Source organism: Gymnodraco acuticeps, unplaced genomic scaffold, assembly GCF_902827175.1.
Source record: "Gymnodraco acuticeps unplaced genomic scaffold, fGymAcu1.1, whole genome shotgun sequence".
NCBI lineage: Eukaryota > Metazoa > Chordata > Actinopteri > Perciformes > Bathydraconidae > Gymnodraco > Gymnodraco acuticeps.
Genome location: NW_022992205.1, coordinates 147,967 through 171,871, shown reverse-complemented (window position 1 = coordinate 171,871; position 23,905 = coordinate 147,967). Strand labels below are relative to the sequence as shown.

The 23,905-nt window shown below is 42.6% G+C and overlaps 1 protein-coding gene across 2 annotated transcripts in view; it reads right to left on the bottom strand.

Annotated features, from left to right (window-relative positions):
- Positions 1–23,905, bottom strand: part of unm_sa1614 (un-named sa1614) — a 25,767-nt gene extending 1,862 nt beyond the window's left edge. Inside the window, exons 1-28 of one of the 2 annotated variants that reach the window (XM_034205619.1) lie at positions 23,463–23,905; positions 23,097–23,323; positions 16,157–16,229; positions 15,872–16,017; positions 14,593–14,667; positions 14,367–14,416; positions 13,653–13,782; positions 13,301–13,386; positions 13,114–13,189; positions 12,887–12,967; positions 12,715–12,812; positions 12,233–12,302; positions 12,055–12,142; positions 11,318–11,366; positions 11,027–11,199; positions 10,262–10,395; positions 9,724–9,815; positions 7,911–8,097; positions 7,735–7,820; positions 7,518–7,633; positions 7,096–7,163; positions 6,898–7,005; positions 4,558–4,909; positions 3,665–3,832; positions 3,447–3,510; positions 2,298–2,341; positions 1,489–1,640; positions 731–856 (exon numbers count right to left, since the gene is read on the bottom strand). In XM_034205619.1, the coding sequence (XP_034061510.1) occupies positions 731–856; positions 1,489–1,640; positions 2,298–2,341; positions 3,447–3,510; positions 3,665–3,832; positions 4,558–4,909; positions 6,898–7,005; positions 7,096–7,163; positions 7,518–7,633; positions 7,735–7,820; positions 7,911–8,097; positions 9,724–9,815; positions 10,262–10,395; positions 11,027–11,199; positions 11,318–11,366; positions 12,055–12,142; positions 12,233–12,302; positions 12,715–12,812; positions 12,887–12,967; positions 13,114–13,189; positions 13,301–13,386; positions 13,653–13,782; positions 14,367–14,416; positions 14,593–14,667; positions 15,872–16,017; positions 16,157–16,229; positions 23,097–23,222 (3,018 nt within the window). In that variant the 5' untranslated portion in view covers positions 23,223–23,323; positions 23,463–23,905. The remainder of the gene's footprint in view (positions 1–730; positions 857–1,488; positions 1,641–2,297; positions 2,342–3,446; positions 3,511–3,664; positions 3,833–4,557; positions 4,910–6,897; positions 7,006–7,095; positions 7,164–7,517; positions 7,634–7,734; positions 7,821–7,910; positions 8,098–9,723; positions 9,816–10,261; positions 10,396–11,026; positions 11,200–11,317; positions 11,367–12,054; positions 12,143–12,232; positions 12,303–12,714; positions 12,813–12,886; positions 12,968–13,113; positions 13,190–13,300; positions 13,387–13,652; positions 13,783–14,366; positions 14,417–14,592; positions 14,668–15,871; positions 16,018–16,156; positions 16,230–23,096; positions 23,324–23,462) is intronic. The other variant, XM_034205620.1, reaches the window with a different exon arrangement.

Below are 23,905 nucleotides of genomic sequence, written 5' to 3'. Positions count from 1 at the left end.
CCAAATTTAGATTTGGTTTTACTCCTTAGATTAAAAAATATATTAGTTTTAGGCATTTTTGATTGGATTAGATTGGAATATAATCATATCAAAACAAACTAAGTAAGAAAAAAAAGCAATAACAGGATAAATTAACACTTTTAAAGGTTTGGTCATTAAGTATTTTTCTTTAAAGAAATCTGAGCTGTTGCCATCTTTGTTGTGTACTTTATCATAGTGACATGTTGGGTGCTTCTCAATGTCAAGGAAGGCTGCTGCAGAGCCACTATATCAAGCATACTACGTCATCGAGTGCCGCCGAAGGACTGTTCCAATGTCCAGCATACTTGGAATTTTACCGAGTCCGGCGTACTTCGTAGCGAGACATTTCGAGGCTGCACATATGTAGACTCCGCGGTCTTAAAATCCCCACAATGCTTTGCGCACGGACCAATTTCCAAATCTTTGGCGGAAATCGCGCTCCATTTAAGGCCGGGCCTCGCATATGACGCACACCTGCACACCTGTTAGCCTGTTCCACAATTATTCGTTTTCCGAGGCTAGGAAGGATTCTTGCCTCGCTTCTGAAGGAAGTGACTCGGAAGACATGTGCTACCAAGCAAGCGTCCTCGATATTGAGAAACATTGAGAAACACCCGTTATGTACAGCAGGAGGCCAGTGGAAAAAGCACCTTCACAGTTGTAGAAGTAGGCCAATGGCCTACTTCAGAGTCGGGTTTCTGATACTTACCCACCAATCACTGTCCTCCTTGCCCAGGACCACCAGCACCTGACCCTCAAAGAAGCTCAGCTCATCGTGGTGGTCGGCCTGGCAGTCGTACAGCGCCTCCACCCGGCGGCTCGTCGCACCCCGAGGCTGGTGGAGGTAAGCAAAAAACACGATAATAATAAATATGTCCCGATAATAATAAATATGAATTAAAATAAATGTTCATCATGATTGCTTAGGCATCAGTAGGAGGTGGAACCTTTGTCTTTCATTTGGGGCTGATCAGCTGTTGACGGCGGTTTCTAAGGCACTGCTGGAGTGTTGCTATGTGGTTTCAATGGTGAATCTAACTGAGTCACATAATAGTAAAACCTATTTAACATTTTTGTTTAGTTTTTAACCCTTTTTATATTGTAGTACTACTACAACATAAATAAAAAGATTGGGCATCTTCTGCCACTACTGAGAACAGGAAATACAGACATAAACCTGTGTATAATCTTATAGTATTAAACTGATCAAAAAGTGACTAGATACATATTAAATGTATAGAGTGCCTTCAATACAGAGTATTGGGACATCCAAGCAGCGAATAATTGCTATGCAAAAGACACTATGTTCAACATTCAAAACATCAAGTTTCATTTTTCTTCCCCATTTGTTCCCCATATGTAGCCCCCCAGGGGAACTCTTGATTATAAGTGCTTTGAAGGGAGTTTACGGTTATGAAGATTTAAGTTAATTAATAATAAGTTAAGTTTTGTTTTTGAAGATCTCACCAATGATCTGCGAGGAAGTGGCTGGGGGGCAGGGCGGTTGTCGTTCTCAAAGCTCTGAGAGCGGTGATTGGTGGGAGAGCCGTTGGGCGGGGCTTTCCTGGCAGGGTGCAGGAAGTGGGAGGAGCTACCGTCACTGTCCGCCCTCCGAAAACCTCCGAAAGAGAGAGAAAATGTCATTGTTAATATATCAATGAGGAACCGGAAGACGTTTAGTTCTAACAGCAACTCTTTTTTTTTAACTTGTTAAATTTGTTCATATAAAAATTATAAAGCAATATACATAGCATTGAAATAAAAATAAAAACAGAGGAGAGAAGAGTAAGAAAAATGTTGAAACAATGCAAAATATATGTTAACTGGAAATATAACTTGCTCATTGAATTAAAGTAGGACAGTTAACATTTTGTTTCCTTATCGCTATGCAAGAAATGCATTTTAAATCATATAAATGTTTTCAGGACGACGTATTAAAATCTAGGTAATATAACTATAATGTCAAACCAGGAAAATCCACATTGGAAACAATTGAATTAAATGATAAACAATTTGTGGATACAAAAAATTGCTGTAGCTTTAAAATAAAGTATTACAAAATAAAGCAAACAAAATACCATAATAACTACTTAAAGTAATGAATGTAAAGATTATGTTTTACAGTCTAACCAGCAGTAGAGAAATTCCAGGAGCCAATAAAAATGAAATCTCCTTTGCCGACACACACATAGCTACGTTCATCACAGTGACATATGATAGATCCACCAGACTGCAGACTAATACAACAGACGTGGATGTTTCCGAACAGGAAGTACCTCTCTCCGGACGTTCTGTCAGCGAGCTGAGAGGAGAAGATGGGCTGGAGAGAGAGAGAGAGAGAGAGAGAGAGAGAGAGAGAGAGAGAGAGAGAGAGAGAGAGAGAGAGAGAGAGAGAGAGAGAGAGAGATAGAGAGAGAGAGAGAGAGAGGGAGAGAGAGATGAGAGAGAGAGGAGAGAGAGAGAGAGAGAGAGAGAGAGAGACAGACAGACAGACAGACAGACAGACAGACAGACAGACAGACAGACAGACAGACAGACAGGACAGACAGACAGACAGACAGACAGACAGACAGACAGACAGACAGACAGACAGACAGAAATAAAGAAACATTATTTCAATCTGAACACGTCAACAACAAGTGTAATTCTCATTCAGTCCAGCAGGGGGCGGCACAGTCTCAGTTAAAAAAAACCTTATGAGGGAAAAACCTCTCACTTTAAAATATTGTATCCACTACGGCTGGTGTTATTTTACATTTAGTAGCTAATTTACATGCTTTGTTTTTTTTACAAGAAGTATTTGTTTAATATTTGAATCATCAAAATTATAATTGAACTCTGATAGTAAAAAAAGCATGCTTTTATTATTACAGACTTTTTTACAAGATGTATGAAGCAATGTATATAAAGCATTAAAATGAAGGAGGACAAAGGAAAGAAGAATGAGAAAAATGTTGCTGTAAAATAAAAAATGCTAAATAAATAGAACAATTAAAAACGTGAACGTTTGAATTAAAGTAATCATTTTCAATATAAATCTGCAAGAAACAACATTTTTGAAAAATTGTTTAGTCTATGATATGCCTGGATTTTAACACATAATAGTAAAAATAGTAATAATACAAATAATTGTACATGTAACCATGATATTTGAGATTTTGATGGTAATGTGAAAACTCATGGTGTTACATTCCTGTCATCGGCATGTCAAGTTCTAATGTTTTCATTTCAGTTGGATTAAAACTGGATCGTATTTAACACTACTCTGTTAGAATAAAACAAACTTAGACAGTTTAGCTCCTGTTCCAACAGGACATCATTTATTTTACATATTCAATCAGATGCCTCACTCCCCCTCCTGTGTTTGTTGTAATGAAATGTACATGTATGTTTAAATTCAGTGTCATTATGTCTCAGATACTCACACACACTTCTTAAAGGAGGAGTCTGGACCGCTGTAGATCTTCGGGCTAGTTGACAACCCGTAATCTACACACACACACACACACACACACACACACACACACACACACACACACACACACACACACACACACACACACACGCACACACACACACACAGTTAATTACACAGTATTACAGTAATTGGCAGACTAATTGCAGCCTGTCTCTCGGATGTTACCGTGCTTGCTGGATTCGGAGCAGCTCCTCTTGTGTCGGACGGCGATGGGAGGGGGGGGCGTTGACTTTCTATTTCCTGTCAGCGAGAAGAAGACCTCCCCCTCTTCCTCCTCTTCATCCCCAGCTCCTTCTCCCCCAGCGGGAGGGGGAGGGGGAGGAACATTTGGGGCTAGAGGACGGCACAATTAATAAATGTTGAGTACATTTGATTAGGTTTTAGTATGAATCCTTCCCGTCTTCTGATCTGATGTTTTAATTTGTGTTGATGCACATTTAATACGTTGTTCATGTTTACCTATTTTTGTATATTGTTTGTATATTATTATACTGAATTTACCATAGTACAAGTAAATCCAACCTCCTCAAATAGTTTTAAATCAGGCCTTTATTTGCGAATAAATCTTATGGTCAATAGACAGCTTTAGCTACTTACTTTTTACAATTATAAGAGAATACTACAAAATAATATATTATTAAATAAACACCAACATATATTTACAGGTTACGATATTTGGCAAGTGTATACAGCGTTATTAAAATTAGCTCCACTTTTATTAGCTGGGACACAATATTGTATCAATAATCATAATTCGGTAATTTTATATATATAATTCTGAAATAGGTAGTTACACTTACAATGTTCGTTTACTTTGGTTATTAAGTATATTTTGAATCCATAAATGTTGTTCTAATACGATATATAAATGTAGGACTTTAACTAGTGCCAGAGTATTTGTACAATTTGGTTTTGCCACTAGTCACAAACAATAAAATGTGAAAGAGAGGTAGAAATGTGCATTGTTTGTCCATTCAAGTTGCAGATGAAGGCAGATAAGCTCCTGGAAAGATAACAACATATTAATAAAACTCAAAACATTCAGAGTCTGAGCTCACCTTTGACCCGGGGGGGCAGTGGAGGTGCAGGGGAGGACGGAGGAGGCGGAGGGGGGCTGGAGGCACAGCCAGAGGGCCGGCTGTGGAGCTCCATCGCCATGGCGAGCCTCCTCCCCACGCTCAGCAGACCTCCTCCGGACCCTCCAGACCCCCCAGACCCTCCGGACCCTCCCGCTCCTCCCCCTCCTCCCGATCCTCCCGATCCTCCCGATCCTCCTGATCCTCCCGCTTCTCCAGAGGAAGGCGGCGGGATGGAGGCAGGCTGACTGAAGCTGAAGGCCCGGGAGGTGAAGGAGAAGGAGGAGGTGAAGGAGGAGGATGAGAAGGAGCGCTCCTTCTTCACAGGACCGTTCTGAAACAGAAGAGGAGGAGCGAAAAAAGTCACATCGCTAAAAGAGCAACAAATTGATTAACCTCAATGTCAAGTCTGTACATAGTTTGGCAAATATGCTAAACATTAAAGACATATAGAATACAGAAATATGAAAATACAAAAACTCTCCTCTGTCACGATGAAGGTGATTGATCAAGTTTGTGGTGTTTAGACATTTATGTTAAGTTAATTCATTTAGTTCAATCCTTTGTGTTTGCCTTGTCTTGTGACTTCCTGTTTTATTTTGTAGTAACCTTTCCCTCTCGTTTCAGAGCCCTTCCTGCCCTTGTGTGTTTTCCCTTCGTGTGATTGTCAGCCTTATAAGCCCCGAGCCTGTTTTTCAGGTCTCAGGCTTGAAAATGACATTCCCAGAATAAATGACTATATCTTCACTTCTAAAAGGGGTTAAATTAATAATCTTTTTTCTCAGAGCAAGGATAAACCTGTGAGTTGGATGTAGAAAAGTCAGAATCAATATAGATGTTTTTATTTTAAAGTAAAAAAAACAAAAACATTACTTATAGTGAAAACCACCCATGAATGATGGGTTAGTAGACTAAAAGCTTTAGGGATCCAAACTACAACATATAATAAGTACCCTGTATCAAGATTGATGCAAAACAAGTGACATTTGACCTTTTTAGAGAGGTTTAGCCAAAGAAAACCCCTATCTCTGGAACCCATTGGTCGATGTTGGTGATTGACACCACTTTTGAACCGAAATCGAGGGGAGGTTCCTAAATCCACCTACACATTACCATTGAGGAGTGAGATTGATGCAGTTTGTCCAAACCGAAAGCTATGTTACGCTCTGAAAACTGAAAACTGAAAACTAGGCTTATTGCCATAAATGTTATGATGGATTATCAGTAATCATTTCAAAGGGACACAGAGACATTGGATTAATCTTCAGTAGCGTTTATATGCGTTTTAATGCCCTTGAACACAACTTTTGATCAGAAAACAGCAAAGGTAAGACATATTTGCCGTTTCGGCCCCGTAAAGTGAAGTTGTGTGTTGTCTTTGCTGGCTTTCGCTGCCGCGACTTTTGGTCGCACAGTGATGATACTTATAACATTGGAATCTGTGGAATCTCAGCTTTCATATGCTATCAAGTTTGTGCAGATCCGATGAAGAATAACATATTTCTACCGTGAGTTATGTGCAGTACGTTAGCACTCTTTCGCTTAGTGCTAATTCAGAGGCTCGGCGTTAGACTTTTGTTTTGTTTCGGTACAAATGTTTCATATCGTCAGGTAGCTGAGTTTCTTCTCGTTAAGTCGCTATGACACATTCATAGTAAATGTTAAGAAGCCCTCAGACGCTGTTTCTTGCAAGATGTTGCTTGTTGCCCCGGGGGCGGGGGCTCCCGGGCTTAACAGGTTAATTGTTGCCACCTGTGTCTCCTTACCTTGTGTGTATATATAGTCTGTGTCTCCCCTTGTCCTGTGCCAGTTCGTCTTGTCTCACCAAGTCTGCCAGTCATTCCTTGACCTTGTTAAGTATATTTTTGATAGACTCTTTGTGTTACGTTTTTGATAATCCAAGCAGATGTTTTGTTTAGCGTTTTTGATCTTATAGTTTCTCAGTTTTGATCCTCCTAGTGAGCGTTTTGTGTTTTTGCCTTTTTATTAAATACTTTGTTAATCCTGACCTGTTTCTGGTGTCGTGCGTTTGGGTCCTCCTGAGCCTTGTGACATTCATAACAGTATTTTCTGTTTTTCTTTAATTGTAAGATCTCAGACTTTTCATTAAAATAACAAGCTTGGAGCTTTCAGACACTAAATCTTAAAACCATAAAGCATCAAGAAATGGCATATAATAGTATAAATAATAATAAATAATATAATTTTAAGAATGATTAACCAATCTACTCTCAAGAAAATGCAGGGTGAGCTCTAGCAATAGACTATAATTATACAAAAAGAAAGAAAGAAGCAGTACAATGTGCTTGTTGCCATAGTTACCCTCTCTTCAAAGTCGTCGTCACTGTCGTAGAGGTCTTCATGACGAAGCCTCCACTCGTACTCCACGTTCACATGATGGTCGAATTGGTTGGACTGGGCCTGCTGCAGCTGCAAGGACACAACGCGGTTCAGATTTATAATATAAAGAGTAACGCTCAACAGCCACATGTAGAGACATGCAGAGGAGCGACGCCTCACCAGCGCCTCACAGTGGCCGTGCTTCAACCTACGGCTCACGTCCAGAGCGGTCTCCCCTAACTCGTTTTCTGTACACACACAAACAAATAAAATGTTACTGAGAAGTTCTCTGTCATGACTATCAACAGGAAAACGTGTGTGTGTGCTTCTACATTTGTGAGGACCAGTTGAGAGTAGAGATATATTTTTAAGAAAGTTAGACTTACAATAAATCAATTCCCCAATTAACAAAATGATCCACACTTACCTAAAATATTGAATGTCTCAAAACATTTTTTAAATGTCCATGTTTTCTTAATATATCATCACTTTCTGTATCAGTTCTCACTTTGAAAACTTGTCCTCACTTTTCAATTTGTTTTCTGTTGGTCCTCACATGTACTGTGTACAAATATATATGTGTGTGTGTTTGTTTTCATTACTGGTGTGTGTGTTGGCCCTGGCTCTCAGCAGCAGCCTCACACAGTCACTCTTGTTGTGCAGACAGCTGTAGTGCAGCGCTGTGTTTCCTGCGGATGTCTGTGCGTCCACATTTGAGCTGAAGACAACAACAAAAACACACACACAGGTGGACACAGGTAAACATATGAACACACACTGAGAGGACACTACTCGAAATTGTCAGCAGAAATCACTGACCAGTTCTGAGCTAAGAAGTCCAGGATGTGCAGGGACGTCCTGTCAGCCAATAGGACGGCGAGATGGAGCGCTGTCTCCCCTCTCTCCTGTTGGCATGGAAACAAAATGCTGAGTTTATGTGGGTGTTGTGTGTTGGTTAGTTGAGTTTACCTGTGTGTTTACTGTTGTGTGTGTACCTGTATGTGTGCGTGCAGTGGCTGGCTCAGCTCGGTCCTCTGGGCGTACAGCTGGATCAGACTGTAGATGTCGCAGCTCTTGGTCGCCTCCTGCAGGCCAAACCGCTGCGCTGCATTCGAGCAGTGGTTCCGCCTCACAAAATAACCGTCCTGATACTTTGACAGGATGAAGTCTTTACGCTCTCCCCTGCACACACACAACATGAATATACAGGTCAACTTTATTAAAATGATGTAAATGGGTTTGTGTTTTTCACGAGGTGAAGCAGTTATCATTTCCACATAAGACATGCCTTTATCAAAATTAAAGCAAAAAGAAAATTGTTCAACCTGTTACGCCCCGAGCCTGTTTTTCAGGTCTCAGGCTCGAAAATGACATTCCCAGAACAAATGACCATCTTCCCTTCTAAAAGGGTTAAATTAATAATATTTTTTCTCAAAGCAAGGTTACACCTGTGAGTTGGATGTAGAAGTGTCAGAATCAATATAGATGTTTTATTTTAAAGTAAATTCAGATTGAACACAGTAAAAAAAGGTAAATTATTGTGTCCGTCCAAAAATAAAAAATTACTTGAATTTGAAAACCACCCTTGAATGATGGGATGGTAGACTAAAAGCTTTAGGAATCCAAACTACAACATATAATAAGTACCCTGTATCAAGATTGATGCAAAACAAGTTAAATATGACCTTTTTAGAGAGATTTAGCAACAAAAACCCACTTCTGGTCATTTGGGTGGATTTGACCTAATAATAATAATAATAATAATAATAATAATGCATTTTATTTATATAGCGCTTTTCACAACTCAAAGACGCTTTACAATATGAGGGAGGGTAGACAAACAAGAACAGGCAAACAAGTAAGTATAGTAAAATAAAAAAAATAAAAAGGCAGTCAAGAGGAAGTTGATTGAGAGGGGGGGGGGGCTTATGGGTAGACAGAGTTTAAAAGATGTGTTTTGAGGCGGGACTGAAAGACTGAGGAACTCAGAGTCACGGAGATCTTGGGGGAGGGAATTCCAGAGCCTAGGAGCTGCCACTGAGAAGGCTCTGTCCCCAAAGCTGCAGGGTGTGGATGTGGGAATGGATAGGAGTCCGGCTGCGGTGGATCTGAGGGACCGTGGGGGTTGATAAGGAGTGAGAAGGTTTGTGAGATAAGGAGGGGCCAGATGGTGGAGGGCTTTGTAGGTGAGGACCAGAATTTTGTAGTTGATGCGATGGGAGACAGGAAGCCAGTGGAGGTCTTTGAGGACTGGGGTGATGTGATGCCATGATTTGGTATGGGTGAGGACCTATCTCTGGCCCCCCTTGCTCGATTTTGCTGATTGACATCTCTTTCTATTCGATTCAGCCGCGTTTTTTCTGATTGACAGCTACGGTGAGACGATCTCCCGTAAAAGCTACGTAAAGGTACGTGTTGTGATGTCTGTGTTTGCTTCCCCTGTTGCGAGTTTGGATCACTCAGTGATGATATATATACCTAAATAATCTGTGGAACCTCAGCATTAATCGGATATCTTCTGTGCTAAAGTGTGTTAGCATTTTTCGCTCAGGGGTCATTTAGATGCTTCTTATGAGACTTGTGTTTGTGTTTTGGTAAAAATGGTTTGTATCGTCAGTTAGCTGAGATTATTCCCGTTAATCTAGTATAACACATTAATAGGTTCTTAAATATTAAGATGCCCTGAGACACAGTGTCGTTTTTTTAAGCTTTGGGGTTTAACAGGCTATGCTACACCTTATTAAAACTGTGACTATGATTGTAATTCATTCCCACTCATTCTCAGTGTGTGTGTGATGTGTGTCTTACATGTGGCTCTCCTGGGACGGCTTCATTGATGGACTCAGCAGGTTTGCCTCCAGTATTTCATTAAAACCAGAGTTACCAACATTCCTGGCCAACTGAAAGAAAGTGGAAATATATAATTGCATCACCACACTACAGAATACATTTAATAACATTAAAGCCTTGGTTCTGAGAAAACAATTGTTTGTGTTTGTAAATGTTCAGGGGATGCAATTGTTTTTTCTGGTTTGCTTTTTTGTTTGTCTTCCCTTTTTGGAAGTTTATATCTGGAAAAGTTGAATTTTATATTGTCGACAATATAAGACATTTATGAGGCATATAAATAACCCGAAGAAAACCAACGGTTAGATGTCAACTAGGACTTCCATGGCATTAATGAAGATATATACAATCATACAGGTTTAAATCATTTTGTGTGTGTTGTAACAGCTAAAGATGAAGGATTTACAAAATAATGAGGTTTGGTGTATGTCTAACTCAACACCTAACTTTAGGATGGATTATTGTTGGATTAGCTTGTTAACTAACAGCGTGGACGTACCAGAAGGTCTGAGGTCCCCAGACTGTCCAGACTCAGAGACTGGATCCTGGAGACGTGGACCCCCATCTCCCTGTGGATCCCCGAACACTCGATACAGGTCAGGATGCCCAGGTTGGTGGAGAGCCATCCAGGATCTACAGAGACAGGAGATTAGATGTTGTCGCCATTGTTAAATATATCATATAAGTTTCTCTGAAATATAATTAGCGTTGCATCTAACAATTATTTTCGCCATTGTAGAATCTACCATTTATTTATTTGATTAATTAAAGTGAAAAATGCAATTAGGAAAAGAAAGGAAACAATAAGAGAGTACAATAAAGTGAAGACCCTTTAAATAGTGCTACAGTGTTTATGTTATGCATGCTTAAAATATGGGAATTTATCTTTTTCAGTAGCTTTTACTGATTCATTATTATGTCTAGTCTCTATGTATTCCATTTATTTTATGTGTATCATGTGTGTTTCTACAGTATTTTCTAAAAATGGAAGCATTCCAACCCTGTTTTCATGCTCAGTATATTTATTTTAATCCTTTTTGCAAAGCATTTTGTGCTGCTATTCTTGAATGAAAAGTGTCATACAAATACGGTTTTACTATTATTGATTATTTTGGGGTTTCTTTAAACAGCTTACAAACAGGAAACAAAAACACAAACTTGTTTTGTAATGGTAATTAAACAAAGGGCTTATGCTTTACTCAATTGACAGGGCATGTTTCACTTTTGAAATGGTATTATACTGATACATTGATAGATAGATAACCTGGAGCTCCGCAGTCACAGCAGTTGTTGTTTCCGGGCATCCGCCGGATGTCTTCAGTGATGGCCCGGGTCAGATCCTCTATGCTGCTCTCCCCTCCTCCCCCCCCTTTAAAGCCCCCATCCAGGGCCGCACTCAGAGCCTCCTGCTTACTGTTACTGAGCACCGAGATCCAGCTGCACACACACAACACACAAAACTTTTTAACGATATTTATCATACAAACCGGATGAAGCCATGTATCAAACTTATCAAAAGCTTGTCAAAAAAAAAAGTATTTTATTTTTGACTCACGCCACACACTCAGCGTCCTCCTCTGCCATGAAATGGTAGGTCCGATTATCTGGAGGAAAAGGTTATATATTATGAAATCAAACACATAATTGTGTTATGTGCATGTACACCACAGCCAATAACAATTCTGGTTTCTGATAGTTCTGGAGTGATATAACTTCTTAAAACTGAACAATATAATCGGACATCTATAATGTACCTAGATGTAGGTTTCTAAAAAGGGCTTAGGGGAAACGTCCACCCCAAAATGTAAAACGTGCAGTTGTTGTCCCGGAACTGCAAGAATGCAACCTGTCGACATAAGAATGGTTGCAATCTAACATAAAATGTACAGAAAAATAAGCGTTGTCGTGATTTCGAGTCTTGGAGGCGGCCTGTAATAAATCACGGCAAAAGCAGCTTTAATACATCTGAAATAGCTTGATTCACATTATGGTGGATTATATTTATTATGTAGAAATGTATATTGTGTGTGTGTGTGTGTGTGTGTGTGTGTGTGTGTGTGTGTGTGTGTGTGTGTGTGTGTGTGTGTGTGTGTGTGTGTGTGTGTGTGTGTGGGTGGGTGTGGTGTGTGTGTGTGTGTGTGTGTGTGTGTGTGTGTGTGGTGTGTGTGTGTGTGTGTGTGTGTGTGTGTGTGTGTGTGTGTGTGTGTGTGTGTGTGGTGTGGTGTGTGTGTGTGTGTGTGTGTGTGTGTGTGTGTGTGTGTGTGTGTGTATGTGGGTGTGTGTGTGTCTTACGGGAGATGAGGTCAAAGCATTTCTTGTCCTCCACACTGGGTTTGACCTGACAGGTGAGCAGGTTTAGTCTGGTAGGAGGTTTATTGGGCTGAGAGAGAGAATGTGATCACTTTGATAACTAAGCTCAAGAGTTACAATGTATAATCACACAAACACACTTACACACAGACAAACTCACAGTGGCGTGTGCGATGGTCAGGTAACAGTTGTGAACTGAACATTTCCTCTTCTGCCACATCTTTCTCAAGCTGAAACACAAAGACACACAGGATTAGTCCTACCATTATTACTACTTATACTGATGGTCCGTGTATTGTGTGCCTCTTTGTTGTTTTTTTTAATGATTTTATTAAAATTAATGTATTTATAAATATGTATACATGTGCATTTTCCTGTAATAAATAAATGAGAAAAACGAACTATGACTTCCAATACTTTAGTATTGTTACAGCCTAAGTTTGAAGCTTGAATCATTTTAACATTTTATCCCTGATCTTTATTTGTATTTTATGGATTTATTAATAAACTTATTTACATTGTATTATTTTATTGTTCCGAGTACAAAAGTGTATTTATTGTGGTTTTCATTTTCATTTCATATGTATAGCATAGCTGGATGTGTGTTTGTATGAAGGGTGTGTTTTAATTACAAATGTTTACCCGTCACTCTTCTTGTAGAGGAATCCTGCCCTCTCTGTTCCGTACTGTTTGTCTCCGAGCAGCTGATGCATGCTGTACACCTGCTTAGGTAAAGAGTCCTACAAACACACACACACACACATATTAACCACCTGTTGAACATTATTATAGTGTTACCACATGTGTCTCAGACCTGCTCTGAGTTGACAGCCGGCCTCAGCTGATCTCTGAGGGTCACCAGCTGTTTCTTCTCCTCCTCCTGACTCTGCTTCACCTGCACACACACAACAGATCACCTGAGCCAAATTCATCTTAGTTTACCCTAAAAACCTTGATTTATGTACAGAAATAATCAAATCAAGCAGACATGATATTTGCATACTTTGACTCCAAATGATAAACTCAATATACGTTGTATACCGTGATAAGGACTCCATTCAACTCCTCCATGTACTGCTTCAACTTCTCAGTGGTGGAAACACACTCCTGCAGGAAGCTACAGTACACACACAGATCCAGAACAAACGGACATGTTTAGGACACGTACGTACGTGTGTGTGTGTGTGTGTGTGTGTGTGTGTGTGTGTGTGTGTGTGTGTGTTCTTACTTATTGTGGCTGTGGTAGTGTTTGATGAGGTTCTGCAGAAGGTCGACGCCTCTCTTCGTCTTTATCTCGTTGACCTTAATCAGATACTAACAGAGAGAGAGAGAGGAGTGTTTTTATTTGGCAGACCATTTTTAGAGTAGAAAAGTAAAAAGGATGAAAGGAGAAGGAGGAAGAAGTCAAGGATGAGAAGGAGTAGAAGAAGAAGAGAAAAGGGAGCAGAGATTATAGTAGAAAGACAAAAGGGTTGGGTAGATGAGAAGTAGGAAGAGGAAGAAGAAGAAGAATAAACAACAACAAAGCACAAGGAGGTGAAGGAGGAGGCGGGGTTAAAGATGGAAGCTGAGTCACTGACCTCACACATGCTCAGTTGGAAGGAGCGTCTCTCCTTCTCGAGCTCCTCTGCGATCTCTCCTCCGCTGACCTCGTTCCTCACCATCCCATACTGACGAGCCAGCTCCCTCTTCTCCTTCTCCACCTGCTTACTGCACACACACACACACACACACACACACACACACACACACACACACACACACACACACACACACACACACACACACACACACACACACACACACACACACACACACACACACACACACACACACACACACACACACACACACACACACACACACACACACACGGTTGGCAGATCCTAAATGTGCGACTAAGATAACCAGTAGTAATAGTAAGATACCATTACTATTCCCAGGAAAGTTAAACAAAAATGAACTCCTGTCCACTCCAAAATATTTGCCTCTTTGCTCACGTAGAACGAGTGGAACGTGAGGTGTGTCTGCTTTATTCATCCACTATTTACGTCTGTCTGTTTTTAAATAGGTCATTTTTGTAATAGAAATAGATCCTGACCCCAGAATTAGGATCCTTAACACAGGACTATCCACATCAAGACGCTTGATCGGGTTTCTCTAAACCTCGTAACAAACTTAACAAGGTTTCTGAAACCGTAGCAGTGATGTTAACTGTCTCAAAACTAAGAAAGCAGACTAACTAAGCATTTAAACCCTTTTGGTGTTCTTCATTTTGTTTTATCATCACTCACAATCTGCTCTCATAGTCCCTCCACGCTTTGTCAAAAGGTTTCTTCAGATCCTATAAAGAGACAGAAGAGGAGACAGGATGTTAGGTTCTCTTTTGAGAGGAGGCTGTAAACATTTCAGTTAGGAAGCACCATCCTGAGGCTATAAGAAGTCACAATTGTAAAAAACGAAACTGTGTTGAAAGGTTTTTTCAGTCAAGTGATATGTACATTAAAATGAAGTTCTCACCCCCTTCACCTCCCTCAGGTCTCCTTTAACCAGAGAGTCCAGGAAGAAGTTGATGTTGTGGAGCATGCTCTTTAACTGCACACCAAAACACAACAATACAATTAAAGTAACTTCCCCTGTCAACAAAAATAAAAACATGCTAGACAGACCTTGGTAATAAAAGGTAACTCCCGGCATGTTGTTAATTGAAAGGTAATATTGAGTGGTTAGGAGACAAACAACCACAACCAGTTCGATTTTAAACAGATGTTTCTCAATGGAGTGTTGAATGGACCAGGTAAAAACTCATTGACAAATTGGGATCAAAATGGTTTTGAATCAGATGTTTTTCCAATTGACGTTCGGAAAGGACCAGAGCCAAATACCTTTGAAGAGGGTCAAGGTTTCCAATTTGATTTTGAATGACTTTCCAAAGTTAAGTAATTAGGTGTTTGAATTGGTGGATTTTCCAGGGAAGTCTACATGGGACTGGAAGGACACAGCTGGTGTTCATGTGTAATCAGAGGTTATGCCAATAGAAATTGGAATGTAGCCATTAAGAGCCCATTGGCTTTAATAGTGGGCTTTAATGTAGTATTGAATAGACAATGAAGGATTAATCAAAGGGGGTTTCTCAAAAGAGTTAAGAATAGACTAGCTAAAAGACCACTGATCATTGATAAAAATGTCCAAATCAAATGTTTGAATCCAACTGTTAAACTATAATTGTTTTTAACAATAGGTATACCCAATATAGGATGGAAATTAGCAATTAAGAGTTTTTTAGTTAAAAAGGGCTGGTCCATGCCAGACTCCTTTGAGAAAACATCCAACTAAAACCTTCTGATTGGATCTTAAATTAGGAGCTCTTAAGCTCTTAAGAATTGTTTAGGGAAGGAATCTTTGTTTGTGAGTTTAACTTTGGGGGAAAAAACCCATTACCTGCTTTTTTGGTAATACCTCCTTTATCTAAAGGGAAAACATTGTGTTCTGACGATTATAATAATCGAGCAAGCCAAGCCTGGGTTTTTTAGCTTTAGATACTGTCTGGTAAATTGGATTCCTTCCTCTTTTGTTGGATAATGCAACAGGTATGTTGTTTTCTAAGTAAATTGTGTTTGGGCATACATTGAAATGCCCAGTAAGCGTAATCCTTTGTTGTGGGGGTTTAATTAGAAGCCAAATTGTGAGACTATCCTCTTCTAGCCAACCAAGCGTACCACAGAAGCTCCAGGACTACACTTGCTTCTTAGTTTAAAATGTAAGCTGATGTTAAACTGTATACCGTTTTATATCTTACCAGGTTCTTCATGGGAGAGAGGAGGTCTTTAGAGAAGTCGGCCAGACGGCAGAAAGCTGATCCGACCTCCGTCTCTCCGTTTGAGTGACAGTTCACCGACAGCTTCTCCATCGAGTTAATGTACTGCTCCAGGTGAGAGACATGGTCTGCAGAGAGAGGGTGTTAGTGCAGGAGGTAACAGGTGTGTGTGTGTGTGTGTGTGTGTGTGTGTGTGTGCGTGCGTGCGTGCGTGCGTGCGCGTGTGTTTGCGTGTGTGTGTGTGCTTGCATGCGTGTGTGTGTGTACCTTGTCCTGAGGCATATTTGGCTTTAGCAGCTTTCTTCATCTTCTGCAACACCAAGCGGTCACTGTCCAAAACCTGAACACACACACGTACATGAATATTTAACAGTTTCATACATTCATGTTTTAATCATCACTCTGGAAAATCTGCTGAATGTGTGTTTGTGTGTATGTGTGTATGGATGTGTTTATGTAGAAGCCCTAATTCACCTGCTGACTCAACACACACACACACATACACACACACACACACACACAGAGGAAAAGCTTTGTTCTCTGACACAGGCAGCTGCATTCCTGCGTTACACCGAGAGCTCTGTCTTTCTGCGTGAATCAGACTACACACACACCTTTTTCACAGGGGAGATTTTGCCTTGTCATGGTAGGAAAAAGCAAAGGACAAGTATTGCAGTAAGCCGTGACAGTGTGACAGTGAGACGATATTACATTTGATGCATGACCTGAAGCAGCTACATCGGATCTAGCAATCATTCGTTACAAATAAACAATCTGGATTGTTTTATGATGTTAACGTCATCTGTGCATCAATGAGATGATTTCATTTCATTTTAGGTATTTCATTCACAGGATTAGAAAGCTCTGTGTGGTTTATCCATAAACCGTTTTTAAAGGGATAGTTCACCCCGAAATGCAAACAAATGCATATTCTGTCCCACACACTCCCACGGGGATGTTAGCCTTTGCAGAACATTTAAATGCACAGAAACCTAGGCTATACAACACACTACAGGAATGGGAAAACACCAAAACCATAACAGGGCCTCTTTAGGAATATATCAAGGATCAAAGGACTTATTTCTCAATAAGATTTGAAAAAAACTTGTTCATGCATTTCTTTTCTCCCTAAAAATAAATCAATTAGACAGCTGCTGCTTGAGTCCATGCTAACACCAAGAATGTGGATCACATCACCCTGAGGACTTCACTGGCTTCCTCTCTGTGAAATAATTTATTTTAAAATACTGCTACCGGTTTACCAAGCACTGCAGGGCCGAAATAGATGTCAGATCTTCTGCTACATTACAAAGCACTCTCGTGTCTGCCTTCTGTCCCCAGTCAATACTAAATATAGCGTCAGTTTGTTATGCTCCATATATCTGGAAGAAGCTCAGGTCTGCTCCAACTCTCAATTTTTTTTATTCAAGGCTCGAGACTCTTTGTTTACTGCTGCCTTTTACTCCATCCATCCATCCATCTTCTCCCGCTTATCCGTGGTCGGGTCGCGGGGGTAGCAGTTCCAGCAGAGAGCCCCAAACTTTCTTTTCCCTGGCCATATCAACCAGCTCTGACTGGGGGATCCCAAGGCGCTCCCAGGCCAGCGAAGAGATATAATCCCTCCACCTGGTCCTAGGTCTACCCCTTGGTCTCTTCCCAGCTGGACGTGCCTGGAACACCTCCCTAGGGAGGCGCCCAGGTGGCATCTTAACTAGGTGCCCGAACCACCTCAACTGGCTCCTTTCGACGCGAAGGAGGAGCGGTTCAACTCCGAGTCCCTCCCGGATGACTGAACTTCTCACCTTATCCCTAAGGGAGACACCAGCCACCCTGCGGAGAAAACCCATCTCGGCCGCTTGTATCCGCGATCTCGTTCTTTCGGTCATGACCCATCCTTCATGACCATAGGTGAGGGTAGGAACAAAAATGGCCCGGAAGACAGAGAGCTTTGCCTTCTGGCTCAGCTCCCTTTTCGTCACAACGATGCGGTAAAGCGACTGCAGTACAGCTCCCGCTGCTCCGATTCTCCGGCCCATCTCACGCTCCATTGTTCCCTCACTCGAGAACAAGACCCCGAGATACTTGAACTCCTTCACTTGGGTTAAGGACTTATTCCCTACTTGGAGTGGACAGTCCATCGGTTTCCTGCTGAGAACCATGGCCTCAGATTTTGAGGTGCTGATTCTCATCCCAGCCGCTTCACTTGGTTGCGAACCGATCCAGTGAGTGCTGAAGGTCGCAGACTCCCTGGGAACTCGGTCATACGCCTTCTCCAAGTCTACAAAACACATGTAGACCAGATAAGCGTACTCCCAGGCCCCCTCCAGGATCCTTGCGAGAGTAAAAAGCTGATCCGTCGTTCCACGACCAGGATGGAATCTGCATTGTTCCTCCTCAATCTGAGGTTCGACAATCGGCCTGACCCTCCTTTCGAGTACCTTAGAGTAAACTTTCCCGGGGAGGCTGAGTGGTGTGATGCCTCACATCCTCTGATCCCCCTTTTTGAAAAGGGGAACCATCACCCCGGTCTGCCACTCCTTCGGTACTGTTTCCGACTTCCACGCAACGTTGATGAGACGTGTCAACCATGACAGTCCCTCAACACCCAGAGCCTTCAGCATTTCTGGGCGGATCTCATCCACCACCGGGGCTTTGCCACTGTGGAGTTGTTTGACAACCTCAGTGACCTCCCCCTGGGAGATTGGTGTTGATCCCCCGTCATACTCCAGCTCTGCCTCTAACATAGAGGGCGGAGTTGTCGGGTTCAGGAGTTCCTCAAAGTGTTCCTTCCGACGCCCTAACACTCCATCAGTTGAGGTCAACAACGTCCCATCCTTACTGTCCAGAACAACTTTGGTGCCGCCCGAAAGTCCTTTTCCATGTCTTCTCTCACACCCGCTGCTTTGCCTCGGCTATGGCTGAGGCTGCTGCCCTTCGGGCCTGTCGGTACCTTGCAACTGCCTCTGGAGTCCCCCGGGATAACAAATCCCTGAAGGCCTCCTTCTTCAGTCGGACGGCTTCCCTGACCACCGGTGTCCACCAGGAGGTTCGAGGGTTACCGCCCCTTGAGGCAACTAAGACCTTGAGACCACAGCTCCCCGCCGCGGCTTCGGCAATAGAGGCTTTGAACACCGACCAATCTGGTTCAATGTCCCCAACCTCCACAGGAATGCCCGAAAAGCTCCGCCGGAGGTGTGAGCTGAAGGCCTCCTGAACTTGGGCTTCCTCCAGACGTTCCCAGTTCACCCGAACTACACGTTTGGGCTTACCAGGTCTATCCAGAGGCTTCCCCCGCCACTTGACCCAACTCACCACCAGATGGTGATCAGTTGACAACTCCGCCCCTCTCTTTAAACATCCAAAACATATGGCCTCAGGTCCGATGATACGATAACGAGATCGATCATGGACCTTCTGCCTAGGGTGCTCTGGTACCACGTACACTTATGAGCATCCTTATGTTCGAACATGGTGTTTGTTATGGCCAATCCATGACTAGCACAGAAGTCCAGTAACAAACCACCACTCCGGTTCAGATCAGGGGGGCCGTTCCTCCCAATCACGCCCCTCCAAGTGTCTCCATCATTGCCCACATGTGCGTTGAAGTCTCCCAGCAAGATTAAAGAGTCCCCTTCAGGAGCCCCATACAGGACTCTTTCCAGGGTCTCCAAGAAGGCCGTATACTCCGAACTGCTGTTTGGTGCATAAGCACACACAACAGTCAGAGTTTCCCCCCCCTGTGAAGCTGACCGTTGAGCGGCCCAGACCAAGCAAGGAGGCAGAGGCAGAACGTCCAAAAATATAACCCGACGTGGGCATTTATTAAAATCCTGGGCACAAAGTTCACAGCCTCAATCTTGCTGTTCTCCTTCCACCCATCCTGCAGCCACAAAGATCTCAAAAACACTACCAGCCTCCCAACAGACAGGGAAACAGAGCCTAAATACACACACTAATCAGCACAACAAGACACAGGTGAGGGGGGGAGGAGACAACACAGGACACCAAGTGCACACAATTACCCGGCCTGAAGCAGTCAGTCCATAGTGACGAAGTTACCTTCGTCACATTTCCTTCCCCCTCTCCCCAGGAAGCACAGTGTCTTTTGCAACCTCCTTTTCGCTCCAATCCTTGGGTTTCTCCTCGGCTGGGACCCGTTTCTCTTCGTCACGACGGCGTTCCCGCTCCTCGATCTCCTGTTGACGAGCGCGCTGCTTTCGTTCCTGCTCCTCGAGTTTGCGCAGACGCTCCTGGTACTCCCGATCCTCCTCCTCTCGCTGCTCATGTTCAATGCGTTCAGCCCTCTCAAAGTAGTCAATCTTTTTCTCCTGGTTCTTCAGGCGCTCCTGGAGTTCCCTCTTCTCCTTCTCCAGCTGCTCCACCTGCTTGTCTCTCGTCTCCTGCTGCTTGTTTCTCGTCTCCTGCTGCCTCAACAGCCGTGGCCCCCTGGTCCGTTCCAGGCATAGCCACCCCCAGCCGCGGTTCCTCTCTTTGGTCCCTCTTCTTTCCTCTCAAAATGTTCACTTCCTTACTTGGTCAAATCCCACTTCTGACACCAATTGTGAAGCTGACCGTTGAGCGGCCCAGACCAAGCAAGGAGGCAGAGGCAGAACGTCCAAAAATATAACCCGACGTGGGCATTTATTAAAATCCTGGGCACAAAGTTCACAGCCTCAATCTTGCTGTTCTCCTTCCACCCATCCTGCAGCCACAAAGATCTCAAAAACACTACCAGCCTCCCAACAGACAGGGAAACAGAGCCTAAATACACACACTAATCAGCACAACAAGACACAGGTGAGGGGGGGAGGAGACAACACAGGACACCGGGTGCACACAATTACCTGGCCTGAAGCAGTCAGTCCATAGTGACGAAGTTACCTTCGTCACACCCCCATAACCCGCAGGCGTAGGGAGGCGACCCTCTCGTCCACTGGGGTAAACTCCAACAACGAAGCACCCAACCGGGGACTTGTGAGTATCCCCACACCCGCCCGGCGCCTCACACCTTGAGCAACTCCGGAAAAGAATAGAGTCCAACCCCTATCCAGAAGTAAGGTTCCAGATCCGACACTGTGCGTAGAGGCGAGCCCAACCAGATCCTAACTGGTAACGCTTCACCTCCCGCACAAGCTCCGGCTCCTTCCCCCCCAGAGAGGTGACGTTCCACGTCCCCAAAGCCAGCTTCTGTCGCCTGGGTCTGGTCCGTCGAGATCCTCTGCTTTCACTGCCACCCTTCTGGCAGCGCACCCGACCCCATCGCTGTTTCCCGTAGGTGACGGAGAAGCGGAGGTGTTGCCCACGTTGCCTTTTCGGGCTGTGCCCGGCTGGGCTCCGTGGCAAGCCTTTTACTCTATAAAAGTTATTCATTTCTTACAACGCACTGTAACTATTATTGTTGTGATTCGAATTTTGGAATCTTACTACACCATAAACATAAGCAAAGAATAACAATATTGTCTTGATATTTACAGAACAAGAGAAAAATCCTGCCAATCATATTCTCTTTTTATATTGTGCACTAATATTTGATATTTTAATATAAATTGTTGTCGATATACCAGTATATAACAACATACCTTTAGGCTCTTTAATGACTGCTCTTATTGTATTTGAATAAAGTCCTTTTGAATTGCCTTGATGCTGAAAAAAGCTACAGTATACAAATACATGTGCCATTCCCTTTTAGTGTAATTCTTCTTCTTTTTTAAAGCAAATTGTAATTCCCAACTTTCTATGCTCCCATGAATGCAGCATCAGCATGCGGGTTAGCAGATGATCTGATATCCTCATTAATAACCGTCTCTCTGGCTCCTCCTCATTACCATTAAATACAAAGACAATGAATACTAATGAGGGATAATCTGTTTCCGTGGTTACATATGCCAACACTGTTGGGGGTGAGAAAAAAAAGCGGGGAGGGGCAGTTGCAGGTTCTTCTTTTTCTTAGGGCAGTCGAGGATCAAAAGTCTTCGGGTCAATGACTCCACTGACCAATTGTGTGTGTGTGTGTGTGTGTGTGTGTGTGTGTGTGTGTGTGTGTGTGTGTGTGTGTGTGTGTGTGTGTGTGTGTGTGTGTGTGTGTGTGTGTGTGTGTGTGTGTGTGTGCGTGTGTGTGTGTGTGTGTGTGTGTGTGTGTGTGTGTGTGTGTGTGTGTGTGTGTGTGTGTGTGTGTGATCGGAAGAGCACCTTGCTCAAAACAATGGGTCTAATTTAATTGTAAAACTAATACAAATAGGAAATAATTCAACAACTATTTAAATGATGGATTAATTGTTGAACTATTCAGAAAAACAAGAAATCTGAGGAAGTGAGCGTGGACTCTGCAAGGCCGGATTAAAGTGAGAGGAGCCCCCCTGAGGCAAAACATTAGCCATGAACATGTCAACCATGAAACAGTTCTTACTGGCCAAACATTGACACAGCGACTCAAACCTGGACCAACTAACTTCTAGACCTGTGAGGATATTCATGAACTTTCTTTTATCATGCTTTTGTTTTCTGGATCAGATATTGTAGGAAATCAATTAAAATACAGTTAAAAGTATTAACGTTTGTTTTGGTCATTGCAGTTTGGGGATTTCCTTTAATTATGCAACTGTTTATTTCAGAGTTTTAGGTTATCTTTAAACATGTTGGTTGTTTGTTTTTTGGGACCTGTTATATTTTTGTTTTATATTCAAAAGAAGATGGAATTATGTACAGGAACTAAATATTTTTTGATAAAAAAATTAAAATAAGATAAATCTCAAATGTTACTAAAATCCAAATATTACATATAAAACATATAGCCTACGTACGAGTTCTCCTTTGCAGAAACTGTGTACAGTTAGCACATCTTCTTTTTGAAATACATTTTTTATTTTAAATGTTTCTTATATTGCGTTTAATAATTGTGTGTACTACTCATGACGCTACAAATTGACCGGCAGTGACAAAAACGTGACGTTTTGAAATTGAATTAAAAATATGAATTAATTAAAATGTTTTGTTTTGTGAGTATGCAAACTGTACATAAACAGAAATGTAATTGATGATAACAAATCAGCAGAATATTAACTACATTTTAAGAGATTTGAAAATGCAACAGTGCTGATTTGAATCTATAAATGTGTGCACATTTTGCACAAAGAAGAGGGGGCCCTCAGGTAACTTTTGCCCCAGGGCCCCCGAGCATTTAATCCCCCCCCCCCCTGTCAGTACTGACCTCCTCCAGCAGGTAGACGGTGTTCCTGCAGCTGATCATCTTGGAGGTGAAGGAGGAGGTGGTGGGGGAGCTCCAGTCCTCCTGGACCTCCTGCACGAAGTCTGACACCGACACGCACTCCGGCATGGTGCTGCTGAGCCCGGGACACACCGGGACCACCCGGGCCTCTCAAGTCCGGGACTGGCGGATCAATTCCACACAAAAGACCCGTGGAACCAGGAGAAAACCTGTTATTATAAATAATAAAATAATGTGAATTAAAAAACCCACTGTGCAAAGGCGAAATAATCTCATTAGTGATGTTCCCACAGTCCCGTGAAGAACGATTAGCATTAAGAAGCTGATGTAAAATCGGTAATTAAAGACCTGATCCGGTGCTTCCTTCCTCAGTGTGACTTCACCGCAGCGTCAGCCTCCTCTTCCTCCAGACAAAAGGTGATCAGATCCAGCAGCAAATAAACATTAACAGCAGATTCCGCAGAAAAGCGATGACATTAAAGACAGTCCCGGGTCATAAGAGTGTTAAACCCAACGATGTTTCCCCTGTAGAGCCGCTTTATCCAGGGATGAACCCATGAAACCCGCCCGGGTCTCTCGGTGTGTGAACCAGCTGACAAAGAGCGGAGCAGCTGAGAGGAGAACCGGAACCCTGTGCACCTTGACCGGGTTCAGAGGAGGGAATCAAACCGGTATCTTCTCTCCGCTCCTGTAACAGCTTTATGTCTTTTCATCATCAGCTGATTTCTTTTCCTGCTTTTTTTTTCTTCTTTATTCAAACCGCATGGAGAGGCGCGTTCACGTTGATCGAC